This window comes from Austrofundulus limnaeus, unplaced genomic scaffold (assembly GCF_001266775.1).
Source record: "Austrofundulus limnaeus strain Quisiro unplaced genomic scaffold, Austrofundulus_limnaeus-1.0 Scaffold184, whole genome shotgun sequence".
Classification (NCBI taxonomy): domain Eukaryota; kingdom Metazoa; phylum Chordata; class Actinopteri; order Cyprinodontiformes; family Rivulidae; genus Austrofundulus; species Austrofundulus limnaeus.
The window spans coordinates 737,521-761,966 of record NW_013952586.1 but is presented as its reverse complement, the minus strand read 5'-3'; the positions used below and the strand labels follow the sequence as shown (position 1 = coordinate 761,966).

Sequence of the window (24,446 nt, the reverse complement as noted above, 5' to 3'; positions counted from 1 at the left end):
CTTATGTTTTCTGGAAATTAAAAATACCTTAAAATGTTAATTATTTTTCTTTGATTAAGTTTTTATACGCATAAACTAAGTTTATTTTGTTTGTCACTGTAATTTTACACTTGCTCAATATGATTTCAGGTTACAGAGGGAACTACAGTGCAAAATATGTAATTGATCGACATCTCGCGATACTTGGAAAGCGCGAGCTTTGCGCAGTGAGAACTGCAGGTATTTCGCCATTGCTGGAGGAAGGCTTGTGAATTTCGATGTTTGGCCGTCAACAATAAATTTGAGCAGCGGGAAGCGGAGGAGGTTGAGAGAAAGCCCGTCGGCTGCTCCCTAAACCAGTAGTCACCCCTGTCCCTTCCTGGCGAACACTTTAATGTGAATACAGATCACATACGGACGAGGCAACCATGTCCAATCTCAGCAAAGGCGGCACCAAGAAGGACACCAAAATGAGGATACGGGCCTTTCCTGTAAGTGCACCCCGCAGTTAGTGCTTCGGCTGCCGGGCGGCCGATAACTCGATCACCGCGGCTTTTGGCCACCGGCTCAATGCTAAAAGGCTAACCAGTGGAGCTGTAGATATGACTTGTCTATCTGTAAACAAAGTGGGGCCGTCAAAAAGGTCCAGTCATCACCTATTTGTTGTCGTTAAATCAACTACCCAATATATCTTAACAACTTGGTTAAAAGTTCTAGGAATAATTTTGCTGTCATTAACATTTGAATAAAAACTACGGTAGCAGTCGACACACACAGCCACTGCTAGCAGCAATAATCCCCTCTCTTCTTGACACTTGTTGTTTTTACTGCTTCGTTCTCTTCTGCAAATGTTTTTGCTATACCCCTTAAAATTACAGCTGTATTTGCAGCAAAGTGCTGTCAGAATCCAAATCAAGTTGATTCATTTCGCACCTTTAAAAACAGCTACTGTCGGACAAAGTGCTTCACACGACAAATAGGAAAAAACAAACACAAGAGACCATAAAAACAAGACAGTAAACCCTCAGAACATGAAAATGTCTCCATGCTGCCCTGTAGGAGTAGCACTGATGGTTTCACTGGTACCAAAAATAATCGCTTCAGTTTTATTCTCACTGCATTTTAAGATGTTTGAATCCATTATCTCAGTGAACAGTGTTTTCTGTGAAAAATAATAATTGTAGATCTGACTGTTGTCTGTGTAAAAATTAAAACTGATGTTATGTTTTCTAAAGATGTTAAGAGGAGCATGTAAATAGATAATGGGTCCAAGAAAAAGTCCTTGGAGAACTCCACATACAAGGGTTTGCATTTTCCAAGTTCAGCAATGCAAACACAAGAACCTGAACAAGAATATAATTGCAGCGAGTCTCAAAAGCACAAAAACAGACTATAAAGGCAGGCAGACAGCCACACACACTACCATCCTGCAGTGTGCAAAACGGTGCACATACTATTGCGATGAAGACATGACTTGGGATAAATGAACAGATACTTAAGTATTTCAACTTAAGTATATCGAATAAGAGACATACTGTTTTTATTATTATTATTATTATTATATTGTCTCTAACATTTTCATCACTTATCTTGCTCTCAGCCTTGCAGTTGTTTGATATTCACTTGCATGTAGGGGGCGGGCATGGTCCATCCGATTGGCCAAATATGTGCTGGGCTCCATTTGGTCAAATACTTCAAGCTTCTGCATGATTGACAAAACGCATAAATGCAACCATTTGAAGTTTATGCAGTTTTCTCTGATATGCTTAWTGCACAGACTGTCATGGCAATGACGATAAATTTTCAATATATTGTGCAGCTCTAATCCTGGTATTCTGTGTGCATTTTTTGCGCATAAGAACTAATTGCAATTGTTTGCAGCTTGAAATGGGCGCTTATACTAACCATATTTGCTAATGTCTAAGTTTTGCAGCAGTGTCTGTAGAATAAAATAGCTCTCTCTGTTATCTACTACGGAAATTTGTATTTTGTTTGTTCTGCTTTTGTCTGTAAGTCACGTTATTAGACTGACCTCATTCAGTATCATATTATACTATACTGGCCTACATTTGTCACAGGCAGAGTGAGGATGTAGCTACATCATCCAGGTAGTCACCCTGAATGGGTTGCACATCTTTTTTGAATAGTTTAATATTTTGTGTTTATGACATTCTTGGTTTAATACATTACAGACATACAGACACATGTGTGACCCATTTTTGTCAGTTAGACTGTGACGCATGTGTGTGTTTGGGCTTGTCTAATGAGAAAAAACACTTCCTTCTCATGCATTAGCATTTCTTTAGTAACTAACAAATCAGACTTTTTGGAAACCTGGTGACATGTAGAGTAGATCTGCTTATGTTTTAAGCTTTGATGAAAGTCCTAGTTATATAATAAATGTGGGGGAAATGCTGCTACAAGCTCAGAAATGTAATGTGAACACTCACAACTTTTACATTTGTATCAGTTTTGTTGCATTTATATATATATACCTTAAATAATTGCACACTTTTTTCTTCCTGGTAAGAGACATATGTATTTATCTTGGCTTGTTTTTGTTCTTTCTGATATTTCACATAATAAGATATGACAGAGCATTGAGCATAACATTTTTAATAGACATGCTGCCTAATCAATAGGTTTTTTTTGTAGAACATATAAGTAGTATGTCAGAAAGAGCAGCAATAAAAAAGTAAATCATTATGAAATCTAGTAAAACTCACGTTAACTGTACCAGCATGCCTAATATATTTCAGGATTTCTTAACAGAAAGGTGTCTTTTGCCATAAAAACACAGTTAAAAGGAGGGTTGACTTGATGTTTATGTTGTGGTTTAACAAAATCTTCTATTTTAAGACATTCAAGTTTTATAACCCATAAATACCATGTATTCATTAGCTTTAAAACCCAGTGTTTCTCTGTAGGATCCAAGCAGAGGTGTCTCAGTAGATCAGTAGGATCTGCTCATAGGTTCATTAATAAGTGTTATGGTAACAGCATTTGTGAGACATACAATGAGCTTTCTTTTGACATGACCCATATCTTTTTCTAAATGACCCATCAACTCTCTTTCTGATTTAACACATTGCATTATTATCAGCTGAACAAGTGTACATTATTCTACCCATAATCATTTAAATAATTTATGGAGTTGTTTAAGATAACATACACAGTAGAGAATTTATGATCAGAACCTCCCCCTCCAGTACATGTTGTAGTATATGAGTTTACATGTATGTGAACTAATGTGCAAGAAGTTGATTGTTACAGAAGTGGTTAAAGTATTTGGAAAAGTTGTAATGTATAAATAACACATTTACGATACCTGAGTATTTACTGAAGTATGTAGGAATATGCATTTTAACGGTGCGCAGCGCTGTGTCTTCTGAATAAATGAAAAGGATTTAACACAGTTGTTTATACTTTTAGCAGCTCTTTTTATCCCACAGCTGAGCTGCTAAAAATGACAGATTTTCTTTTCTGGATCTCTGACAGACGGACTTCAATCTCTGAACTCGTAAAGTTCTTTTTAGTTTTCGCTGTCATTTTCATGAATGGACACTTCCTGATATCTGAGGCAGGAAACATAGCCTTATATGGTGTTTTTGGGATGGTAATTATGCTAATCTCCTCTCGCGTGCACGAGCAGCTGGATACGAACAGGTGTAATTTACGCAGCTCATTTACACACTTTTCCTGAAGATAGAAGAGTTTGTTGAATCTGACATGACATGTTTGTACGAACCCTTCGTACGAACAAAAGATAAGAATACGAACATGTTCTTGCATGAGGCCCATTGTTTTTGCACTGCAAGAGCTTGGTTGAGAGGTTGAAGTCAAGATGTTTTCATTTAGTAAATGTCAGTGATTTAGAGGTAGGACAGGTTTTTACAGATGCTGAACAGCTTAACAACAAAGGCTACTCTTTTGCAGATGACAATGGATGAGAAGTATGTCAACAGCATCTGGGACCTGCTGAAAAATGCCATCCAGGAAATCCAGAGGAARAACAACAGTGGCCTGAGTTTTGAGGAACTTTACAGGAACGCCTACACAATGGTGCTTCACAAACATGGAGAGAAGCTGTACACGGGCCTGCGAGAAGTTGTAACTGAACATCTTATCAACAAAGTAAGACTGAAAGATATTTTTTAACCTAGACTAAAGAGAAATGATCAAGTGAATCAAAAATTTTAGTTAGTTTGAATTGCACAAATAATTTACAAAAATGGATATTTTATCTGGTCCTTTGATCTTTTTCATTCCCACTGGGGGCTAAATAGAGTTCTGGTTGTAACATTTTACCATCCAAAACACTCTTTGGTCTGGAGGGAAACTTCTGGATCCAGTGTGGTGCATTCAGCACTGAAAACATCTGATGGGTTAAATACTCCCAGTGACTCATTCCTGATTTTCTCTGTCATCTCTGGTTTAATCTCTACAACAGCTCACAGAATGTCAAATTCAAGTTGTCTCATTAACAGTTGAGCATGTTTTTAAACAGCATTTGAACTCAGGCATTCATGCCCACTTAAATCAGAAATGGCGTAGAAAAATAATTATGATAGCAGAGTAAGACAAATAATGAGAACGAAAACAGCCGTTAAATCAAGCAGTGAAACGGGAATAAAAAGGGTATTGAAAGTTTATCAGTGTTTATACTCTCGGGCACAAAAAATACACCCAAAATTCTGTAGAAATATGCTCATTTGTACGGATCAACAACGTCTTTGCATAGTTTGGGCTTCCAGGCAGTTGGGAGCTCTGTAGGGATACTTCAGGTCTCTGCAGTGGAGCTCATTAAACTCAGAATTTTTTTATCTTGTGTAGGACTGCAACTAACGATTATTTTAATAATCGATTAATCTGTCGATTATTTTTTCAATTAATCGATTAATCGGCCAAATCCTTAAAACTCTTAATTACATGAATATGAGTAGATAAAAAATTATTTCATTCCTCTATAAATTAACGATGCAAGTTATTAATGAATTAATCTGAAGTTGATTTATCTTATAGATTGACCAACAATTAATTGATAAGAAGCCATTTTCTTAAAAACTAGAGTTTTCTCTTGAATCAAGAGGGTCTTTCCATAAAATGAAGGATTTTTTTATAATCTCCTGAATTAAAAAACAGAAGCACATAATAACTATTTTAACAATTTATTTTGCCAGTTATATTAAATAACGACAGAAAAAAAAAAGTGTATTTCTCATACATGAAACAAAACAGAAATTTAATAGGTTGCTGAATGAGGAAAATAGATTAAAATATGATTTTTMGRTGTAAAACTATTATTAAYTTATTATAATTAGAATTTATTTACATTTAACATTTATAATTTTTCTGTAATTCTTTACTTTTTGCTTCGTTCTTGTTGGTTCTGTCTGACTTTGACCCAGTATGATGGTTCTGAAGCATCGATTTTTATCGATTTTATCAATTCGTTGTTGCAGCCCTAATCTTGTGGACTGAATATGCAGACTGCTCGTGCGTCGAGGTAAAATTTCTCTTCAAAACTTGGTGCTAGGTCTCTGGTAAATCCAAAAATTATAGAAACACACAAAAAATGTATATGTTGACAATAGAGGTCGATTGACATGAGGTTTTCTTTGGCTGATGGCCAGTAGAGTTTTGTTTTTGATGTCAATTGGTATTTCTCCATTTAACAAAATATGATAAATTTAAACTTAAACATATATTTACCAAACTTTAAAAGGACTTGAACACTTCTAAATAAAATAATATAAAAGAGCACTTGCACAAATGAGAAAATTAAAGGATAAGATTTTACAAGCTATGTCTTCAAGCTTTAATTATACATTTTGTAAGATGTCTTGCTTCCTGTTTGACTTGAAAGTGTCCAGATTTATACAGTAATACAGTATCTGTATAATTGGCTTTGTTTCAGGTTTAGATGGGAGCTCATTCGTCTGATGAATGCAGCTCAGTTGTCATTTTAAAAAGTGTACTTTAATAATATTTTATACAACAGTCATTACTTCCTAGTTGTGACTATTAAAGGGAGATCATGCAAAATCCACTTTTTGTAGTTTAATTTTGTGGTGGACTTGGAGTCTCTAAGATTGTAGAAAAGTTAAATTTTCTCCCAGTGCTGCATAGATATCTTTATATTCTGATACTAGGGTCGTATATTTCAAACCGTTCAGTTTTATCAATTTACTATGACGTTTTCTGAGCTATTAYGTCAAATTATTTGTGACGGAACTACCAAATAAGGTCAGGACTTACTAACTACAGTTTGGTCTTCATTCTCCTCTGGCTCCACCATGTTAGGCTGGATGGACAAGTCTTCTGTTGTTGTCATCTTTTAATTAATTTGTAAATAAAGTTTCAGCACTAATCTTTGTGTGTCTAAAACACAAATGATCGAATACACTTYTTATAAAGCTCTTTAATGTCTGGACAGACACCAGTAGATGAAATTGTGCATCAGTTATTGATAAAGATGCTTCAAACCTCAGCAGTTTTCATTTTGTGCTTAATATGTCTTTGACTAGATCATAATCTAAAATACAAACACACATATAAAATGCATTAGAAATAGTCAGAACAGACAAATTAGTCTTATTTTCCAGTTACTAGCAATAATAATATCTCTATAAACCTCACATTTATAATCTGTGAGTGCAATGAGGTTTTTTTTTTCTCCTCTACCATCTGGTTAAAATGTGTGTGGGGAGGAGTGTTTATGATGTTGAATTGAAGTAAGGTGAGGAGCACAGGCGATGATTCATCTTCTTCACTGAAGTGGGTGKGGGGGTGGAGGTCATTGTGCCCTCAAGAATCCTACTCTACTGAGGCACTTAGTTTAGCTGAGTCACTCTGCAGTGGGACTGTTATYAGGCTGTAGTACCTGACTTGCTATAAAAAGAATGTCTTAAAAAATGTCAGAGTCACATGAAAACAGTATATCACAAATATCAGCTTAATCCTTTTAAACATTAAATATAGAATTTGCTTTTGTCTTGGTCTGTCGCTGAGACTGAGATTTACCTTTATGTTTTACTCCCTTACAGGTTCGAGAAGATGTTCTCAATTCCCTAAACAATAACTTCCTTCAAACGTTAAATCAGGCCTGGAATGACCATCAGACAGCAATGGTGATGATCAGAGACATCCTGATGTACATGGTGAGTGAGTGAGTAATAAAGAACAGTATTTCCCCTAGGAAATTGGTCTTGGGGGTGGGGGGTGCGCTACTTGTTTTATGAAAACATAAATTTACGTGACTCACCTTCAGTTATGGTAATAAATTTACACATACATGAATATTTAATTGCCTAACTACATCCTAAAGTTAAGGACTCCTCATGATAATTATTAATAATAATTTATCGTAGCAAATTATTTTATTTTATTTTATTTTTTTGTCTGTCTATCGTAGCAAATTATTATTGATAATAAGTGATTAGAACTGTGTGCAGCAGATGATCTGAGTCCAGAGTTCTCAGTTTGAAACCTTCTGGAGCTCTTCTGTGTGACTCTAGGTGTGACAGAGTGTGGATGGTTGATGGTCTCTTTTGTGTCCCTGATGGAGACTGGAGACCTGTCCAGGTGTCTGGACAGGTTGTTTGTAAATATATTTGACAGTTTTGTAGGAATGAACACGTTTGTAATGTTTGTTCAAAATAAACCTGCTTCTTATGACTTCTGTAACATGTTTTGAATAAAATATTATCAGTAAAAACCTCAAATCATGTCCTTTCTAAGAATTAGAACTCTCTTGTAGATATAAAGAATAACATTTAGAAAATGCAGTTATGCAACTATCAAGAAAACTTCCTCTCAGTCACTGAAAATAATCTATTTACCACATTTTAAAGACCGATTATTATCTGGGCCCTTAAGGGTTAATGCTCCTGAATGGGACTCTCTGACCTGCGGTGTGTGACAGAGGAGAGGAGCTCGATGTTTGAGTCCAGCAGGACCTGTACAGCAGCTGATTCTGTCTGGATTTGAGTTTACAAACTACTCTGCTTACTTTTTTCAAAGTTGAGGGACATTACAGCCGCGCTGCTGATCAGCGCTGTTTATAGAACATGAACTGACTCGCAGGAACCTGGTCGCACGCGGGGTCTGTGTTGGTGATTCTAAATTATTGATCAGGTAACAGTGCTGTGGCTTCACCTGTCGCATTTTATTTTAAAGAAAGAAAAAGTAGCTTGCAAAGCTGTCGCATCGGTGCTACGTGATTAAAAGCAGAGTTTTCATCGCGCGCGCACACACACGTCTTCCTATCTTTGTGAGGACCACAGACAGCGCTCAGACTCGCTCTGTGCCATGTTTTTTCCCCAAGTTTGGTGAGAGGTGGATATGGAGGGACGCAAAAAATAGCTCTGGACTTGATCTGGACTTATTTAAATAAAAATGACTACATGCCGTGAAATTGTTATAGGGGCGGGCCGTCTCGTTGGCGGGGGGGCCCGCCCCGCCTGTATAATGGTAGGGGAAACACTGAAGAAACATTCATCAGCCATGACACACACAAGTAGTTTCCTGTTATTCCAACAAAACCGCTCTAACTAGTCTGAAAGAATATTGTTTCAATATGTGGATATTGATAGATCGTCAGAAATGTTTGGTTTGGTGATGTGTTTAAATATCACATGAATTCTAAGAAGTAAGTGTTTCCAGTTAAAGTTACTTTGCAGCAACAGTTACTTTACCGGTGAGTGGGTTTAACATCAATGCTGAGTGATGTGAATGAGTCAGAACATGTAACTGAGACATCAGTTGTGTTTACCACATAGCCTTGCAGCTCTCAGTGAAATGATTAAAGGTGTTAATAATGTATTTTAACAACTGAGCTGAAAATTACTCAACCTTTAAAATACATCAACAACAGTGAGTAAAATTCTTACTTTCAAAACCCTGAAGTTGTTAGATCTTTTGAAGTGAAAGCTAATAATCAATTAATATTTTACCAGATGTAGATAGATTTTAAAATGACCTCAGTTTGGAGACTGAACTSACGGCTAGTCTGAGCGTGGCGATGTCTAATGTGGATTGCTGACATTTTTAAATTTTTTCATGCAAACACTAATAAATATTTCTCAGTTTTGACTTTCTTGGTTATTTATATAGAATACTATGACAAATAGTAGTAGTGTCAGCTAGCTGTAGCACTTTCAGTGCAACCTGGGGTCCTTTTGTTAGCAGTATAACATTTCTTCCAGAATAACCATGTAATGTTAAATTAGTGGCATTGTAATGGTTTACTAAAGAGCATTTACATAAAATATTTCAGTGTGAGGTGTTTTTAAGACAGCAGGTCTGGGCTGCACTCTGACAGTCACCTCATCAATCAGGTCAGTATTGAACTAATTTTCTCCAAACTGAGGTCAGTCAAAGAGCTGTCTACTAATCTATAGTATTAAATGTTCAGAAACCTTTCAATAAACCCCCTTTTAGGTCCCCTATCTTCAAGAAAAACTCAAAACCCACCTGTTTAAAATAGTTTTTAATGTTTAAATCTGCCAATTTTATGTGTTATGTTGCATTGTTTGATTTTATATTGTACTCCTGTAAAGCATTTTTAAGTACTTAGAAATTTGCGATACGATACCGATATTGACCTGATATCATATCAGTACGAATCACACTTTTACCTATTTTGTAGTGTGAAATCTTAGAAAAGTCTTGATCAAGTCAAACAGTGAAAAAGAGTAGGTATGAGAAAAATTGACCCATTTATTTTTAACCAATGGATCACATACATTCTACAATTTAATAAAATAAATTAGAATACCCTGAAAAATAAAACATAATAAAAACAAAATGTACTTTTAAAGTGTAAAATAACAATTCAAAGTCACTCGAGTTATTTTTATACTATCTGTCAGCCTGGTGCTGCTTTATGGTGGGAAAAACTGAAGGTTGGGACAAAACAAAAGCCCACATTATTGTCCAACTGTTCAAAGTTAAGAGTCCACAKCTCCAATTTTACTGACTGTACCCAAAATAGCGTGATCATTTCACTTAATCTTCACTAAAACAAGTGTGTAAACAGATTAAACATCACTCTAATAACAAGAGCAAAAAATAAATAGTAAGAATTAGTCAGTTATTTAAATTGAAGACCTTTCTTACTGCTGCATTTCCACTTTCTACAGTCTGAGCATCATGTAGAGATCAGCCTCTCGCTCCTGCAGGGAGCAGTTTTTAGCACTGAAACCACCGACCTGAGAGGAGGTTCTGAAACAGCACGGCTGTGCTGAGACACTTTTGGACCGAGCTGAACAGCATAGCTGCTGCCAGTGTGGAGAGTGGTTATTGCTCCGGTTTAAAACGTACACAGTTCTGTTCCCCCACAGAAAACTTGTGCATGACAACTTTGCACTTAGCTTCAACTCTGTTTTTGATGAAAATAGAAAGTACTGCAGACATCGCTCCTACTTCTTGCTACTTTGTTAGCGTAGCATGTTGTTGCGATCACGTGGGCTCTGCATGTTGGATCCAAGCGCTGCTGGATAGAGAAGCTGGAGCGGAGTCAGTGGACTGCTTATATCGGAGCGCTTTTATCTGAGATTTTTTATACAGGCCGATAAAATCCAATACTTGTTTTTTGGCTGATATCGGACCGATATCAATATCAGATTGGGACACCCCCCACTTAGAAAAATGTTATACAAATAAAATGTATTATTATTGTTATCTGAATTGTTGCTTTAACTCTTCATTTGTGATTTTGTGCAAAAGGACCGGGTGTATGTACAGCAGAATAACGTAGAGAACGTCTACAACCTGGGGCTCATCATCTTCAGGGATCAGGTGGTTCGCTATGGCTGCATCAGAGACCACCTCCGACAGACGCTGCTGGACATGATAGCGCGGGAGAGAAAGGGAGAAGTGGTGGACAGGTAGCCAACCTTTACAGTGTTTTGCATAACTGTGTATGCACATCGATGGGTAATAAATGGTATAACTATTTAGATTTTTTTTTCAGAGTAGGGCATCTGAGCTGTTTAACACATCTTTGAAATTTTAGATTATTTATTTCTCTGAGCCTCATACAGTGGAGGCAAACTGGGTTTTTAATGTGAAAGATTAGTAAAACGTAAGCTGGCAGCAATATAAAGAGAAGCAAAAACTTGTTTCATGTTATAAATTTTCACCTTTCTGGGTTTTTCTTTAACATTTGGTCTCTTTCTCTCCTGCAGAGGGGCCATTAGAAATGCCTGCCAAATGTTAATGATCCTCGGCCTTGAAGGGAGGTCCGTTTATGAAGAAGACTTTGAGGCTCCTTTCTTAGAAATGTCTGCAGAATTTTTCCAGGTTTGGTTGAAAACACAATTTCCCCAGACTAGTTTTTTTTCTTTGGTACAATTTCACTTACTTGGGGAATTGTATAAATAAGTTTATAAAATAAATAAAAACTCATAAAGCTGATTCTAAGAAAAGCTTTGAAAAGTGATAACCTAGCATATACAAATATGTTGTTCTTTGTTTTTATTTAGATGGAGAGCCAAAAGTTCCTCGCAGAAAATAGTGCCAGTGTGTATATAAAGAAGGTAGAAGCCAGAATTAATGAGGAGATTGAGCGGGTAATGCACTGCCTGGATAAATCCACAGAGGAGCCTATCGTCAAGGTGGTGGAACGTGAGCTCATTTCCAAACACATGAAGACCATTGTAGAGATGGAGAACTCAGGCCTGGTCCACATGCTGAAGAACGGCAAGACAGACGGTATGCTTTCAGCCACTTGCTGGTCCTTTATAATTAGTTATACAGTAATAATCCAGATTTAGAAGGATTTGATTTAATTTAAACTGGTGTGAACAAATTGGAAAACATTTTTTTGGTTGGTTCTGATTTACCTTTTTCACAAAACTAAGATGTTCAAACCTGTTTGTTTGTTTGTTTGTTTGTTTTGTTTGTTTGTTTGTTTTCTAAAAATGGATTTACAAAACGTGCGCACAGATTTGGCCTGCATGTACAAACTTTTCAGTCGAGTTCCCAATGGGCTGAAGACCATGTGCGAGTGTATGAGTTCATACCTACGAGAGCAAGGCAAGGCGCTCGTGTCTGAGGAGGGAGAAGGAAAAAACCCTGTAGATTATATCCAGGTGAGATGACAACAAAGCAGTAGGAACGTTGTGTGAAATGTCTAAATAATTCATAATGCTGACATGTTTTAATAAAAACTAAGATCCTGTTCGTATTTTAGAGAAAGGAACTTATAAATCCTAAGCTTTTTAGATGATTTCCACAAGCTCTGCTGTTATAATCATCTCAGTCATCTGTCGTTTGAGCTCTAAGAAGTACTTTATAACAGAACTGCTGTTTCTAAAGCTTTACTGATTTTTATTTTTTAACGTGACTTTCCTTCTCCCTGCAGGGTTTGTTGGACCTTAAATCCCGCTTTGATCGTTTCCTCCAAGAGTCTTTCAATAATGATCGACTCTTCAAACAAACTATTGCTGGTGATTTTGAGTACTTCCTTAACCTGAACTCCCGTTCCCCTGAATACCTGTCACTCTTCATCGACGACAAATTGAAGAAGGGAGTAAAAGGGGTGAGTCTTTTTACAGATCTACACTTATTATGCAGAACTAGGGCTGCCACGATTAGTTGACTAGTCACAATTATGTCAACTATTAAAATCGTCAACGACTAATCTAATAGTTGATCCATCATTCTTTTTCTAACGTTGTATTGTATTTTTTTCATAGTCGACTAAATCACCGATTAGTTGACTATAAAAATAATCGTTTGTAGCAGCCCTAATTACCACTACTGCGCATGTGTGTCAAGGACAGAAAGGCAGACGCAGCAGTGGAAGGTGCCGCAGCAGTTTGGAGAGGAAAAACAAAGTTAAAAAAACCATGCATCAACTATTAAATTAGTTGATGATTTTAATAGTCGACAATAATCGTGACTAGTTGACTAATCGTGGCAGCCCTATCCAGAACAAATCACTGGTTTTGTGGATGGTCTGTTTAGTCAAAATCTATTTTCTTTCAGTGAGTAATCTGTCGAGACAGGTCATAAAATATGTGATTTTTTTTATGCAGTACCACAAGATCAAATATTTTGTACATTTTTCTTTTTAAAATAAAACTGCTGTTGAGTGCATTGGACATTTAGCGTGCATGAGTTTATCATTTCATTTCCATATAATGTAGAGAGAAAGTGATTGATTGTGGCGATTGCAGTCCGACACTGATTTGTACTTATTTTGTCCAGCTAACAGAGCAGGAGGTGGAGTCCATACTGGACAAGGCCATGGTGCTCTTCCGCTTCATGCAGGAGAAGGATGTGTTTGAGAGGTACTACAAGCAGCACCTGGCTCGAAGGTTGCTCACCAACAAGAGTGTCTCTGATGACTCTGAAAAGAACATGATCTCAAAGTTAAAGGTGAGCAGGAGTGTCGTATTACAGCTGTGTGCTTGTGGAATAATTTCAGTATTTACAAAAATAAAAGCTGAGCCTTTCTTATGAGAAAATGGTTATTTTGTACACTACACATTGCATGTGTTTGTGTTAATTTACTAAAAGTGTGTTTTGTTTTGTTTCAGACTGAGTGTGGCTGTCAGTTTACCTCCAAACTGGAGGGCATGTTCCGAGACATGAGCATCTCCAACACCACCATGGATGAGTTTAGACAACATCTTCAGACAACTGGAGTGAGGAGGCGACACGCTGCTGTTCATTCAGTCAAATTAATAACTTTTTCCTGGATGACTGAGAGTCCACACCAGCTCAGTCCTTACTGTTTGTTTGTTTGTTTTTTTTCCAAACTCCAGGTTTCTCTTGGAGGGGTTGATCTCACTGTGAGAGTCCTGACCACTGGATACTGGCCAACACAATCAGCAACACCCAAGTGCAATATCCCTCCTTCACCACGTCACGCATTTGAAGTATTTAGAAGGTTTGTCACTCATCCTGTTGTAAAAATGTGTGGTTGTGTTCAGACAGCCTCCCAGGTTTAAAGAGTTGGTAGATTATCTATTTTCTTCTGCTAATTCTAAAATCTTACCAACCTTCAGAGCTCAGATGTTCTTATTTTAGATAAAGGACCAAACACAAAAGTCACCAGGGTTTTGTGACTGTACTTGTCCATGGTCATAGCTGCTTTGTCTGCGTTTTAAACTAAATCAAAGGCAACAAAATAAACAAACTGTACATTTCTTTAGGTGAATACTCACTTGTCTTTCCTCCACTTTGTGTGCCTTCCAAAGCAACAAGAGGCCGACAGCTACCATTATTTTAATTTAACCGTTTCTAAAATCATTTAGACACAGTCCAGCTTTTACAACGTAAAAAAATATCTTAAGGACCAATTATTGATTTGCATCACTTTTCATTTAATATCTTAAAGTCCAACTCAAACTAAGGAACTTTGCAGTGTTATTATAAATCCTGCAACATTTACTTTTACATTCAAATACTCCACTTAAACTTAGAAATTTATATCTACTGTGAATCTGAACTGTTTTTACTCTAAAATGTTTCTATTATAACTTTTCTTATTTAAAAATGAATTGTTTTGTCATCTCTTACTTACCTCCTAGAAACTTAAAAAATGAAAGTTATGATTGAATTAAAATCACAGTTTTGTGACAAAAATTGGTTCCTTAGTTATAAATATTTCCAGAATTTTCCACAATGTTCATTAAAGTGCGTATCACTTGTGGAATATTATTTTTGTGTAATCCTATGATCAATGCTGAAGTTAACCAACAAACAGGATAAAACCCAAACCAAAACGTTTGACATTATGTTTACCACCATGTAAGATTAGTTTGTTGGTAAGTCTTGGAGGTTAAACTGCTATGATTCCTGTCTGATTGCAGGTTTTATCTTGGTAAGCACAGTGGGAGGCAGCTCACCCTGCAGCATCATATGGGCTCTGCAGATCTAAACGCTACCTTCTACGGTCCCATCAAGAAGGTATGTCCCACCTGGTTTGTTTTGATCATGTTGTCGGTGCTGCTAAACTGTCACCTACTTTTGAATCATGTTTTTATTTTATAACAGTTCAAGTTATTTTGTACCAATATATGTGTTGTAGGTGTTTGAGTATATTTATTTATTTATTTTTTACATAATGAATGTTTTTCACGTCAACAGGAGGATGGATCAGAGGTTGGAGTGGGCGGGGCCCAAGTGACAGGCTCAAATACCAGGAAGCACATCCTGCAAGTTTCCACTTTTCAGATGACCATCCTCATGCTCTTCAACAACAGAGAGAAGTCCACTTTTGAGGTTCACAACTCAATACTGTCACACACACACACACACACACACACAAGCAGAGTAGCACATTAGCATTACATAATCTTACAAGAGTGTCAATAATTTTAGTCTCTTGGTTTAATATAGACAGGTTTTAAAATAAAAAAAATAATAAAATATATATTTAAAGAAGACAAAAACAAAACAAGTCACCTCAGCTGTCTGTTCAGAAAGGATTGAAGGGATAGTGTTTGTCCTTTGTTAGGTAAATATGATTATTTTTACATATTAAATAGTACTGGACATGTCTCCTTAAAAGCAATAACGGCTTATTTGTAACCTAAATAAAATCAAAAGATTCTCTTACTCAAGAAGTTTTTTTGTGTTGTGTATTCAAGGTTTTTTTAGGTGGTATTTACAGCTTCAAACTAGTTTATTTTTACAATTTCTATCTACCTTCTCTAATACAACCCCCCCAAAATTATAAAGAAATATGTTTCAGTTCACAAAAAATAATATGCTGTGTGAAGGACAACTTGAAAAGAATTGTTTCTCAATTTTATCAAGTGATGTACACTTTGAGTTAGGGCTGCGAGGTATATGAGTTAGACGGTGGAAACGATATGAAGCTGGCCTACGGTAGAAATTTTCTATCTTTCTATTTTCTATCTTCAAAATATAATGAAGAAATATAGCATTTTAAAACACATATAGAGAGAATAAACCCTCAAAATTTCCTCCTCCCACTGTAGAAAACTTACATTGTGTCGCAGCTTTAACAACTGCAGTTTTTTTTCACACCCAAGTTGTCTGAGAAAAACTTGTTTTTTATTTTTGTTACCCACAGAGATGATAAAAAAATGTCATTCACTCAGTCATAAATTCATTTTGCTAATGTTACAGTCTGCTCTATGATGAAGATGAGTGCGCAGCAGAGCAGCAGCTGATAAGCTCAGCAGGCAGAAGCTCATTGTATGGCAGGCCGATGTTACATTTATTTGGCTTCATCACACTTACATTCCAGTTATGTGACAATAGCTACGTTTACATGGACATAAGTAATCGGATTAAATGGCCGTTCGGAATAAAAATGCRTCATGTAAACAGCCCGTTCGGATTATTCTGACCCAATTCAGCTCGATCCGAATTAATTTTTACTCCGAATGAGAGGGGTGGGTTATGCTGATTGATAATTGGAATGACGTGCATGTAAACACTTAATCGGATCATCATATTCTGATTGTGGAAAACTGACCTGAGTGTGCAGGTCTTCTGACTTTTATCCACCGGGTTCTGCTCTTTAGAGGAGGTGGGACAGCAGCGCTCCAGCTGCGCTGCGCCACGCAGAACTTTTCCTCCTCGCTCTCTTAACAGATGAAAAAGGAGACAAACAGCAGGCGTTGCTTCGCAAAAAAAAAACACGTATTGCTTCATCTGCAGCTCAACTGGGGAGTAACAACGTCTCTACTGTTATTAAAAGCTGACACGGGTCTGTCCTGAGYGCACAGAAGAGCTTTGTTTACGTTTTTAACACGGAAGTAGAGCTGAACGTTTACAACACTGCGCATGTCCGGACTTTTATTCTGAATAAAAATCCGCTGCGTGTAAACACTTGTCATGATCGGATTGTGTCCATGTAAACAGTACATTCGGATTATTTAATCCRAAAACATTTCAATCCGATCAAAAAATTTTGTGCATGTAAACAAATTGATTGTTTTATGGCTAGGACTATGTGCAGCTAAAGGTCCTGTCACACTATAACGTTTTAGGTNGGCTAGGACTATGTGCAGCTAAAGGTCCTGTCACACTATAACGTTTTAGGTAACATTGAATTTTTTTTACATCTAAATGACTAATTTTACTTGAAGTACTGGTTATAATATCCACTTTTGATTTTGTTGAAAATTTGAGAAATGTTTTTGTTTGTTTTTGAAACCGTTTTCCAATATATATAGAACATTCTTTTGTACTTCTGTAATGCTCATTTGCACTACAGCAAAAATACTTGGTTTGATTATGATTACAGTTTTCTGCTAAATAAAAGCTCTAAAAATTACATTATCTTTGCTTTTTATGGTAATTTTCTACCATGATATATACCGTTACTGTGAAGGGATTCAGTTTATACCGTGACATGAATTTGAGGTCATACCGCCCAGCCCTAGTTTGAGACAAGTTTCACTGTCTTCACCGTGTAGGAGATCCAGCAGGAGACGGATATCCCAGAGAGGGAACTGGTGCGAGCGCTGCAGTCTCTGGCCTGTGGGAAACCCACACAGAGAGTTCTCACTAAGGAGCCCAAGTCCAAGGAGATTGAGAATGGACACGTGTTTACAGTCAATGACCAGTTTACCTCTAAACTGCACCGGGTCAAAATCCAGACAGGTACACAAAAATACCAAGCTTCTGTTTGCTTTTGTAAGATTCAAAATTAAAAGATAGTGTTTCATTTTGACATTATTGTGATTTGTTGGACCATATCCAGTGGCTGCTAAACAGGGAGAGTCGGATCCGGAGAGGAAGGAGACGCGGCAGAAAGTGGACGACGACAGAAAGCACGAGATTGAAGCTGCTATTGTTCGCATCATGAAGTCTAGAAAGAAGATGCAGCACAATGTTCTAGTAGCAGAGGTCAGTCTGCTGATATGGTTGCTTTTGAGTTTTAAAGAGCAGCTAAAGTTTATTTAAGCTTAAAGAAATTAATACTAAATTAGTGCATTTGATTCTGTACTCTTTGTAGTAAACCATCTGAGTAGAGTAGAGCATTTTACTCTCTGGAAACCCTCCTATACCAGTTTGAAGTGTTTAAAGTGTAGTAATCAAAACGATGCAGCTGCTTTCAGAGTGAGAATGATGACAGGGTGGAAAGAAACTGATTTCTGCTGTTTTGTCTCTGCAGGTCACACAGCAGTTGCGAGCACGATTCCTTCCTAGTCCTGTAGTCATCAAGAAACGCATAGAAGGACTCATTGAAAGAGAATATTTGGCAAGAACACCAGAGGACCGCAAAGTATACACTTACGTAGCGTAACGAGTGAATTAATTGAAAGCTAGCATCAAGTTGAGCTAACCGAGGGCTTTGTTTTTGTGGACTGCAATGTGTTTGAATGAACATGTTAGTGCTGTCGTCAATGATTCTGGGAAACACTGGGAAGCCTAAAATTTCTTCCATAAAAATGTGTTTAAAAAAATGAAAAATGAAAACAAAAAAAAAACACGCAAGAGATGGCGAAGTTTTCTAGCAATATTAGATTTCTTCTGCTAAAAGATGTGCAAGGAGGGAGAATCTAGTTTTGTAAAAAAAAAAAAGAAAGAAAAAACTAAAAACAAAAACCAATGTTTCTTCTTGTGGCCTTTGAAGAGAACTGGGTGAGCCTTTTTGCTGGTTTATTTCACTGTCAAGAACTCATAAAGCAAACACGAGGCTACGTGGAGACCAAGAAAACATTTGAACTCACTCCCCTGTTTTAAATGTCGATGTGTTCTGTTTGTGTTCGTGGCACAATAACGGCTGTACAGATGGTGGACAGTCTCTGCCTTCTCCTCCTAGAGGATTTTTACACATAAAGCAAAGAAAGAAGTGTTAGCTGGTACAGACCTGCTTTATGATGGCAGGAAAGTACATTTTGGAGATTTAAGAAACTGCTCAAGTTGCTTAAGTTATCTGTTTTGGAGGGATTATTTTATATATAAATACAGTGCACCTCACTCAGCTGAAATATATAATAAATGTCATTTCACCAAGTCTGTACTAGTGTCCAGAGAGATTAAGGGCTGTTGGTTAAACGTATTTTTAATGGGTCAGTCAGGGGAATAAGACCTAAAACTAATCAACGCTTGGTTCCTCATGGCACTTTTTTGTTTGATTGAAGGCCTGTTGTATGATCAGCCAAAAAAAAAAAGTTCTTTTTGAAGGTTTCTCGTGGTGCAGGTTTCAAAGAGGACTTTATTTTCCTTCTTCTTTTTGAACAGCTGAAGCCAGTTTAGCACCATGCTCTCTAATATGTACAAATTGTAAAATAATTGTACTCACTGCAATGGTGGATTGTACAGGGCCTTGTTTTCATCVTATTAAATGTAGAATTACAGAAAATTTAACAAACTTTTTTTTTTCTTTCTTTATTTTGAACACAGCATCAAATACGAGCCTCTGTGACCGCAACAAGAACTCACTTTAAACGCAAAGCTGCAAAGTAAATTTTCTGTGCAAGAACAGGACAGGAATCCTGAGTGGGTTATTTTATTTTTTGGAAATTCACTCATAACTTTTTACCCTTTATTATTATAAGACTATCATTCAGATGTTTAAATAACAAGATTATTTTTGGCAACATGAATACATTTTTTCTGTGCAAATGGAATGTTTAACAGGATACTGAGAAGTGTTTCAAATATTTACAGTTTGACACAAAGTGGAAACCCATTTTGAGAGCTAAAGTCATGAAAAAAAGCTAGCAGAGTCAACGCGTTTTTCTAAAGTTAGAAAATATTAGATTAATCATGTGAAGCTATAGTTTTGAATGAAAATATCACAATTAAAATGAGTAAAATATGTAACAAACAGATTCAGTGACTGGCAGGACTGAAATATTACATTCAAACCTGTGATTGACAAAGACTAATTATCTAATATGAATCATTTTCATTAAAATAGCAAATGGGTCAACTTTTAGGCAACAATAGTACATTTGTTGTTGAAAAATTATCTGAAATGCAGTGGTGGGCACAGTTCCCCTAAAGCACTAATAGGGGAACTAATTTCCTGATTAGTGCTTTAGAGCTTTTGCTAATTTTTGAATTTATTTGTGGATTAGCACTTGCTAAAGTTAGAAGCACTAACTGAGGTCTAAATGTTATTGATGAACGTTATGTTAACAGCTGATGGTGAAAGCTGTCACATTTTGTTCATATGTGTGTCACTGATCCACTGTGACAATATATTTACAATATATGAACTCAAATACAGCTGTGAAATATCAATGATAAGAATTAAGAGAGAAACATGACAATATTGTGTGTGTGACTCATGTTTTCTGTTGAAGAATGTTCATTGGTTGACTGGGTTATTTTAGTGCTTTAAGAGTTAGGGGACCTAAATATTTGAGTTAGGGATAGAGCATAAGTGCAAATATTTTGTGCTTTTACCTTGAAATCTAATAAAACTTGGAGGAAAAAAGGCAAAGTGCAACTTTAGGTGGATCAAAACAAATTGATCTGCCGGGGGTGATTTGTATCAGAACGTTCTGTTTGACAATTTAAAAGATTTGCTTTGGATCTGGACAGGAGTCAACGTATCAAGTTGTATACTCAGTATTACAGAAGCATTTATTGAACCTGATGATTTTTCTGCTGTTATGTCCTTCCTGTGAATATTGACAAAATCTAAATCCTGTTTAAAGAAATTTCTCTCAATGAGAAAAGTCCTAGTTAAATTGTGTTTACGTGCATTTTGTTGCAGGAATACATGCACTGTAACATTTGTTTGGGTTGCGTTTTGCTCCGTTTGCATTCGAAAGATGGAAAGCTGTGAGGATTACAGATTATGACAGATTAAATCAATGTGTGATTTATGATAGGGTTTATATTGGACTAGTTTCTGGGTTAATCATACTGTTTCTGCACATATTAGAGTTTAATGTTTTAACAAGGATGTGTTTAAATTCCAGGGTGAAGAGCCTTCCCTGCTTATTTAAATATGTCCAGCCCGTCTGGTCTCTGTCCTTTGTCTTATATTGTCAGACTGCTGCCATCTGCTCTGCTTATTGTGTTATTATTATTATAAACTGCTTTGGATTAAAGCAGCTTTAGCTCTGCTGCTTCCCTTCGCCTGTATTTACTCTGTAAACAAACTACAGWGACTCCTCTGGACTCTAACGTGGACGTATTTTGTGGCATTTTCAGTAAACATTTTTACGGTAACGGTGTTGGGTTCCCTGGTGACGTCACTGTCCCAGTGATGTGTCCCCCCTCCTCCGGCAGGGCTGTGGAAACACATCAAACGGGATGCTTGGCACTTTGACTTCGGGTTGTTATGAAAACAGCTCCAGCTCGGAGCTCTGGTCCGAACGTGAAGGTGTGTACCCGGACGATGCGGCGGAGGGTGACCGTGCTGCAGAGAGCCGACGATGGGAACGTGGACTCCGGAGCAGAAACAGCAGAGTGAGTCGAGTTGTCTCCGCGTTAKYTTCAGGCTAACTAGCTTCAGGCTAACTGTTAGCTTCAGCAGCAGCCACAGTTCATTTCTGCCCCCAAAACACGTGACGCTGGCATTTTAAGTGTCGACTCTTTTATTTGTCTTTACTGTGCTTTTATTCACGTTAGCTCTTTCAGTGTAAATAAACTTTAGCTCTTGAATGCTAACAACAGATCAAGTGTTGTCATGGTGACCGAAGGAGACGGGCGGGTTTCCAAAGCAACCACCGCAAGATGGAGACATATGTTTGTCTTTACTACAGTCATTCATGTGCTGCTGAAGCTGCTTTATTTTGTCTTTTTCTCTTTTTTTAGRTCTGACAGGAGCAACAGGTCGTCTGCCAGTAAGTTCTTCATAAATCAAATCAAACTTTATAAAGCGCGTTTCACGCATGAAGCAGCCCGATCAATGTGTTTTCAATTAAAGCATAAAAACAGCTGTAAAACAATCATTAACCTACTCGTGCTTTTGCAAAATACATTTTTTTAAAACTTTTTAACTATAAACAATAAAACTATAATTCATCCCTTTTAGAGCACAAGTACAAAAACAGCTTTATCTTTTGTTGAGTCAGCAGGTCCCGAGTGGTCTGACTTGTCTTTTATGTGTTCTAGTGCCTTTTTAATACTTTTTACAAGCAGTGTRCCACAAAGTTATACTTGAGTAAAAGTACAAGTATCTTACCAAAAATTTACTTTGGTAAAAGTTTCAAGACTTTCTACTTCTTTTTTTTAATGTAAGGATTAGAAAGTACAGATAATTGGGTGAAAATGTAAGAAGTAGAAGTAAAAAGTAGGCTGAAAAAGAATGACTCAAGTAAAGTACAGATACCCAAGAATTTCTACTTAAGTACAGTAACAAATTATTTGTACTTAGTTACCTTACAACTCTATACACGTAATTTAAATGGATTCCACTCAGTGTTGTATAAAGTACCTCAAAGGGATACTTAAATAAAAGTACAAGTATCTTACCATAAAATTACTTTGGTAAAAGTTAGTCTCCTCTTAGAATATTACTTGAGTAAAAGTACAAGTATCTTACCATAAAATTACTTTGGTAAAAGTTAGTCTCCTCTTAGAATATTACTTGAGTAAAAGTATCTAATATATTTTGTACTTAAGTATCAAAAGTAAATTTCTGACATAAAATGTACTCAAGTATGAAAAGTAAAAGTATTAAGTAAAAATGAGTGGCTAGTTTTTCCAAAAAGGACATTTATTGGGAGGTGATGCCCTCAAAAACATTCTTCTAATGGCCAAAATGACTATAATGTCAAATCAAAATGTTAATGTTAAAAAATTTAGGATGCACTAGTCTACCTTTTCCAGCTTGCTTATGGTTTATACTTCTCATCCAACCACAGTTAAATTCACTCTGTCCAGGAAGCACCGTTTATCAGGGTAATATTATTTTAACGGCAGCAAGCCATAATGAAATAGGAGTAACGACTTTCTACTTCTTACCTTTTATAAAAATGTAAGGAGTAGAAGTAAATAGTAGGCTGAAAAATAATCAGTTAAGTAAATTGCAGATAGCCAGAATTTCTACTGAAGTACAGTAACAAAGTATTTGTACTTAGTTACTTTATAACTGATTCCACTAAAGCCAAGTGCCATCATAGACCTGTGGTCTTCCTGTTTGATGAAAAAGCCTCACTTTGTCAGCGTTGCCTAAAGACTTCTGAGGAAAATTGTGTTCAGTTTGATTAAAAACTAATCTCAAACAGATCCATACTTTGTGTGAAGCTGTCTGCCTTGACTGGTTGTGTTGAGGACAGAATCTGTGAATAATTTTCATGCATGGTGTTTGTGTGTCACCTCAGTGGAGCGCGTGGCCCGACAGCAGCTCCAGCAGATGAACCTGCATCTCCTTGCCAACCCTGGAGACTCTCTGCTGCTGCAGCAGACCCTGGACCACCTGCTACACTGGCTGTGCCCCAGCCTCTGCATTTTCCACGTGTCAGAGAGGGCCTCCCCTGTCAGAGCCCACACCCACCTGTGTCTCGTGTCAGGTGGGGGTTAGTCTAGAGTCTTGCGCTGCAGTCTGCCGTAGATGTCTCCACACTGATGAAGTCACGTCTTTTTGACAAACCTAGTTAGGACCACACACCTGAAAACACAATATGTTTACCTTTTTGGATAAGCAGTTAATTTTTTGTGGGGAAAAAACGCTTTATAAAGAAAAATAACTGAAACTTACATTCAGAWTTTAGAGGTATTCAGGACCGTTTCTCTTTTTGTTTGGCATTAAGTTCCTGTCTCTAAAAATCCCAGGCTACCCGTCTTTGGCCATCACTTTCTTCCTCCACGAGGCGTATGGTGAGGAACGGATCCTCAAAGTGCTGGACTTCTTCCAGCGGCCGCCCTGGCAGTACCATCACACGGAGAACTGTGGCGGCCRGACCGGAGGGGTCCACATCACGTCCAGCGGTCTGTCCTCCGACCCCCTGCTGCGGCCCTACCTCCTGCCAAGCAGGGACTTCTACAGCCTGGGTGTGGGGATGCCTGTGTGGGGGGTGCGGCCCGTGCACTGCGGGGGAGAAACGCTGCGCGTGACTCTGTTCAGCAGCTACGACAACTACGAGGATGCCGTGCGGCTCTATGAGACCGTGCTGCAGCGGCAKGCGGAGCAGCAGAAGATGGGATTCTGCTGGTTCACCGTCCACACGGGTAAAGCTCTGCAGCTGACAGATTGTTAATTTTCACACGTGTTAACATTCTAAAATGTTTGTTTATAAATTACAGTATTTATTCATGTATAATATGATCTCAAGTATAATACAATCATCATTTTTTAAGTTTAAAAAGCTTAAAAATCTAATCAGCAATAACCTGTGTATAATACTACCCATTCACTTTATGGATGATGCTAGGGTTACATTTCAAGTATTATACATTAATAAATACAGTATGTGTGGGAGAAATATCTGTTTTAAATAGTTCTAATGTTTAAAGCAAAAAAAATCCTGTTTTTCTTTTGTTTTACTTTTAAAGTGATGCATGATTAGTTGTAACATTAGACTTTATTTAATAAACATATATTTTAACTGTAACATAAAGAC

The 24,446-nt window shown here is 37.1% G+C and overlaps 2 protein-coding genes across 2 annotated transcripts in view; both read left to right on the top strand.

Moving 5' to 3' along the window:
- Window positions 1-210: 210 nt before the first annotated feature.
- On the top strand, window positions 211-19,291 carry cul3b (cullin 3b). The gene is made up of 16 exons (XM_014018178.1): window positions 211-470; window positions 3,916-4,113; window positions 7,026-7,139; window positions 10,708-10,868; window positions 11,169-11,283; window positions 11,466-11,694; window positions 11,929-12,074; window positions 12,347-12,523; window positions 13,195-13,365; window positions 13,527-13,634; window positions 13,755-13,879; window positions 14,805-14,901; window positions 15,082-15,216; window positions 17,388-17,574; window positions 17,675-17,820; window positions 18,089-19,291. The coding sequence occupies exons 1-16, from the start codon at window positions 408-410 to the stop codon at window positions 18,218-18,220; spliced, it is 2,304 nt and encodes a 767-aa protein (XP_013873632.1). The 5' UTR covers window positions 211-407; the 3' UTR covers window positions 18,221-19,291.
- A 673-nt stretch (window positions 19,292-19,964) lies between these two features.
- Window positions 19,965-24,446, top strand: part of fam124b (family with sequence similarity 124B) — an 8,028-nt gene continuing 3,546 nt past the window's right edge. The window contains exons 1-4 of the mRNA XM_014018179.1: window positions 19,965-21,348; window positions 21,697-21,725; window positions 23,208-23,396; window positions 23,659-24,054. Coding sequence (XP_013873633.1) covers window positions 21,221-21,348; window positions 21,697-21,725; window positions 23,208-23,396; window positions 23,659-24,054 — 742 coding nt within the window. The 5' untranslated portion in view covers window positions 19,965-21,220. The remainder of the gene's footprint in view (window positions 21,349-21,696; window positions 21,726-23,207; window positions 23,397-23,658; window positions 24,055-24,446) is intronic.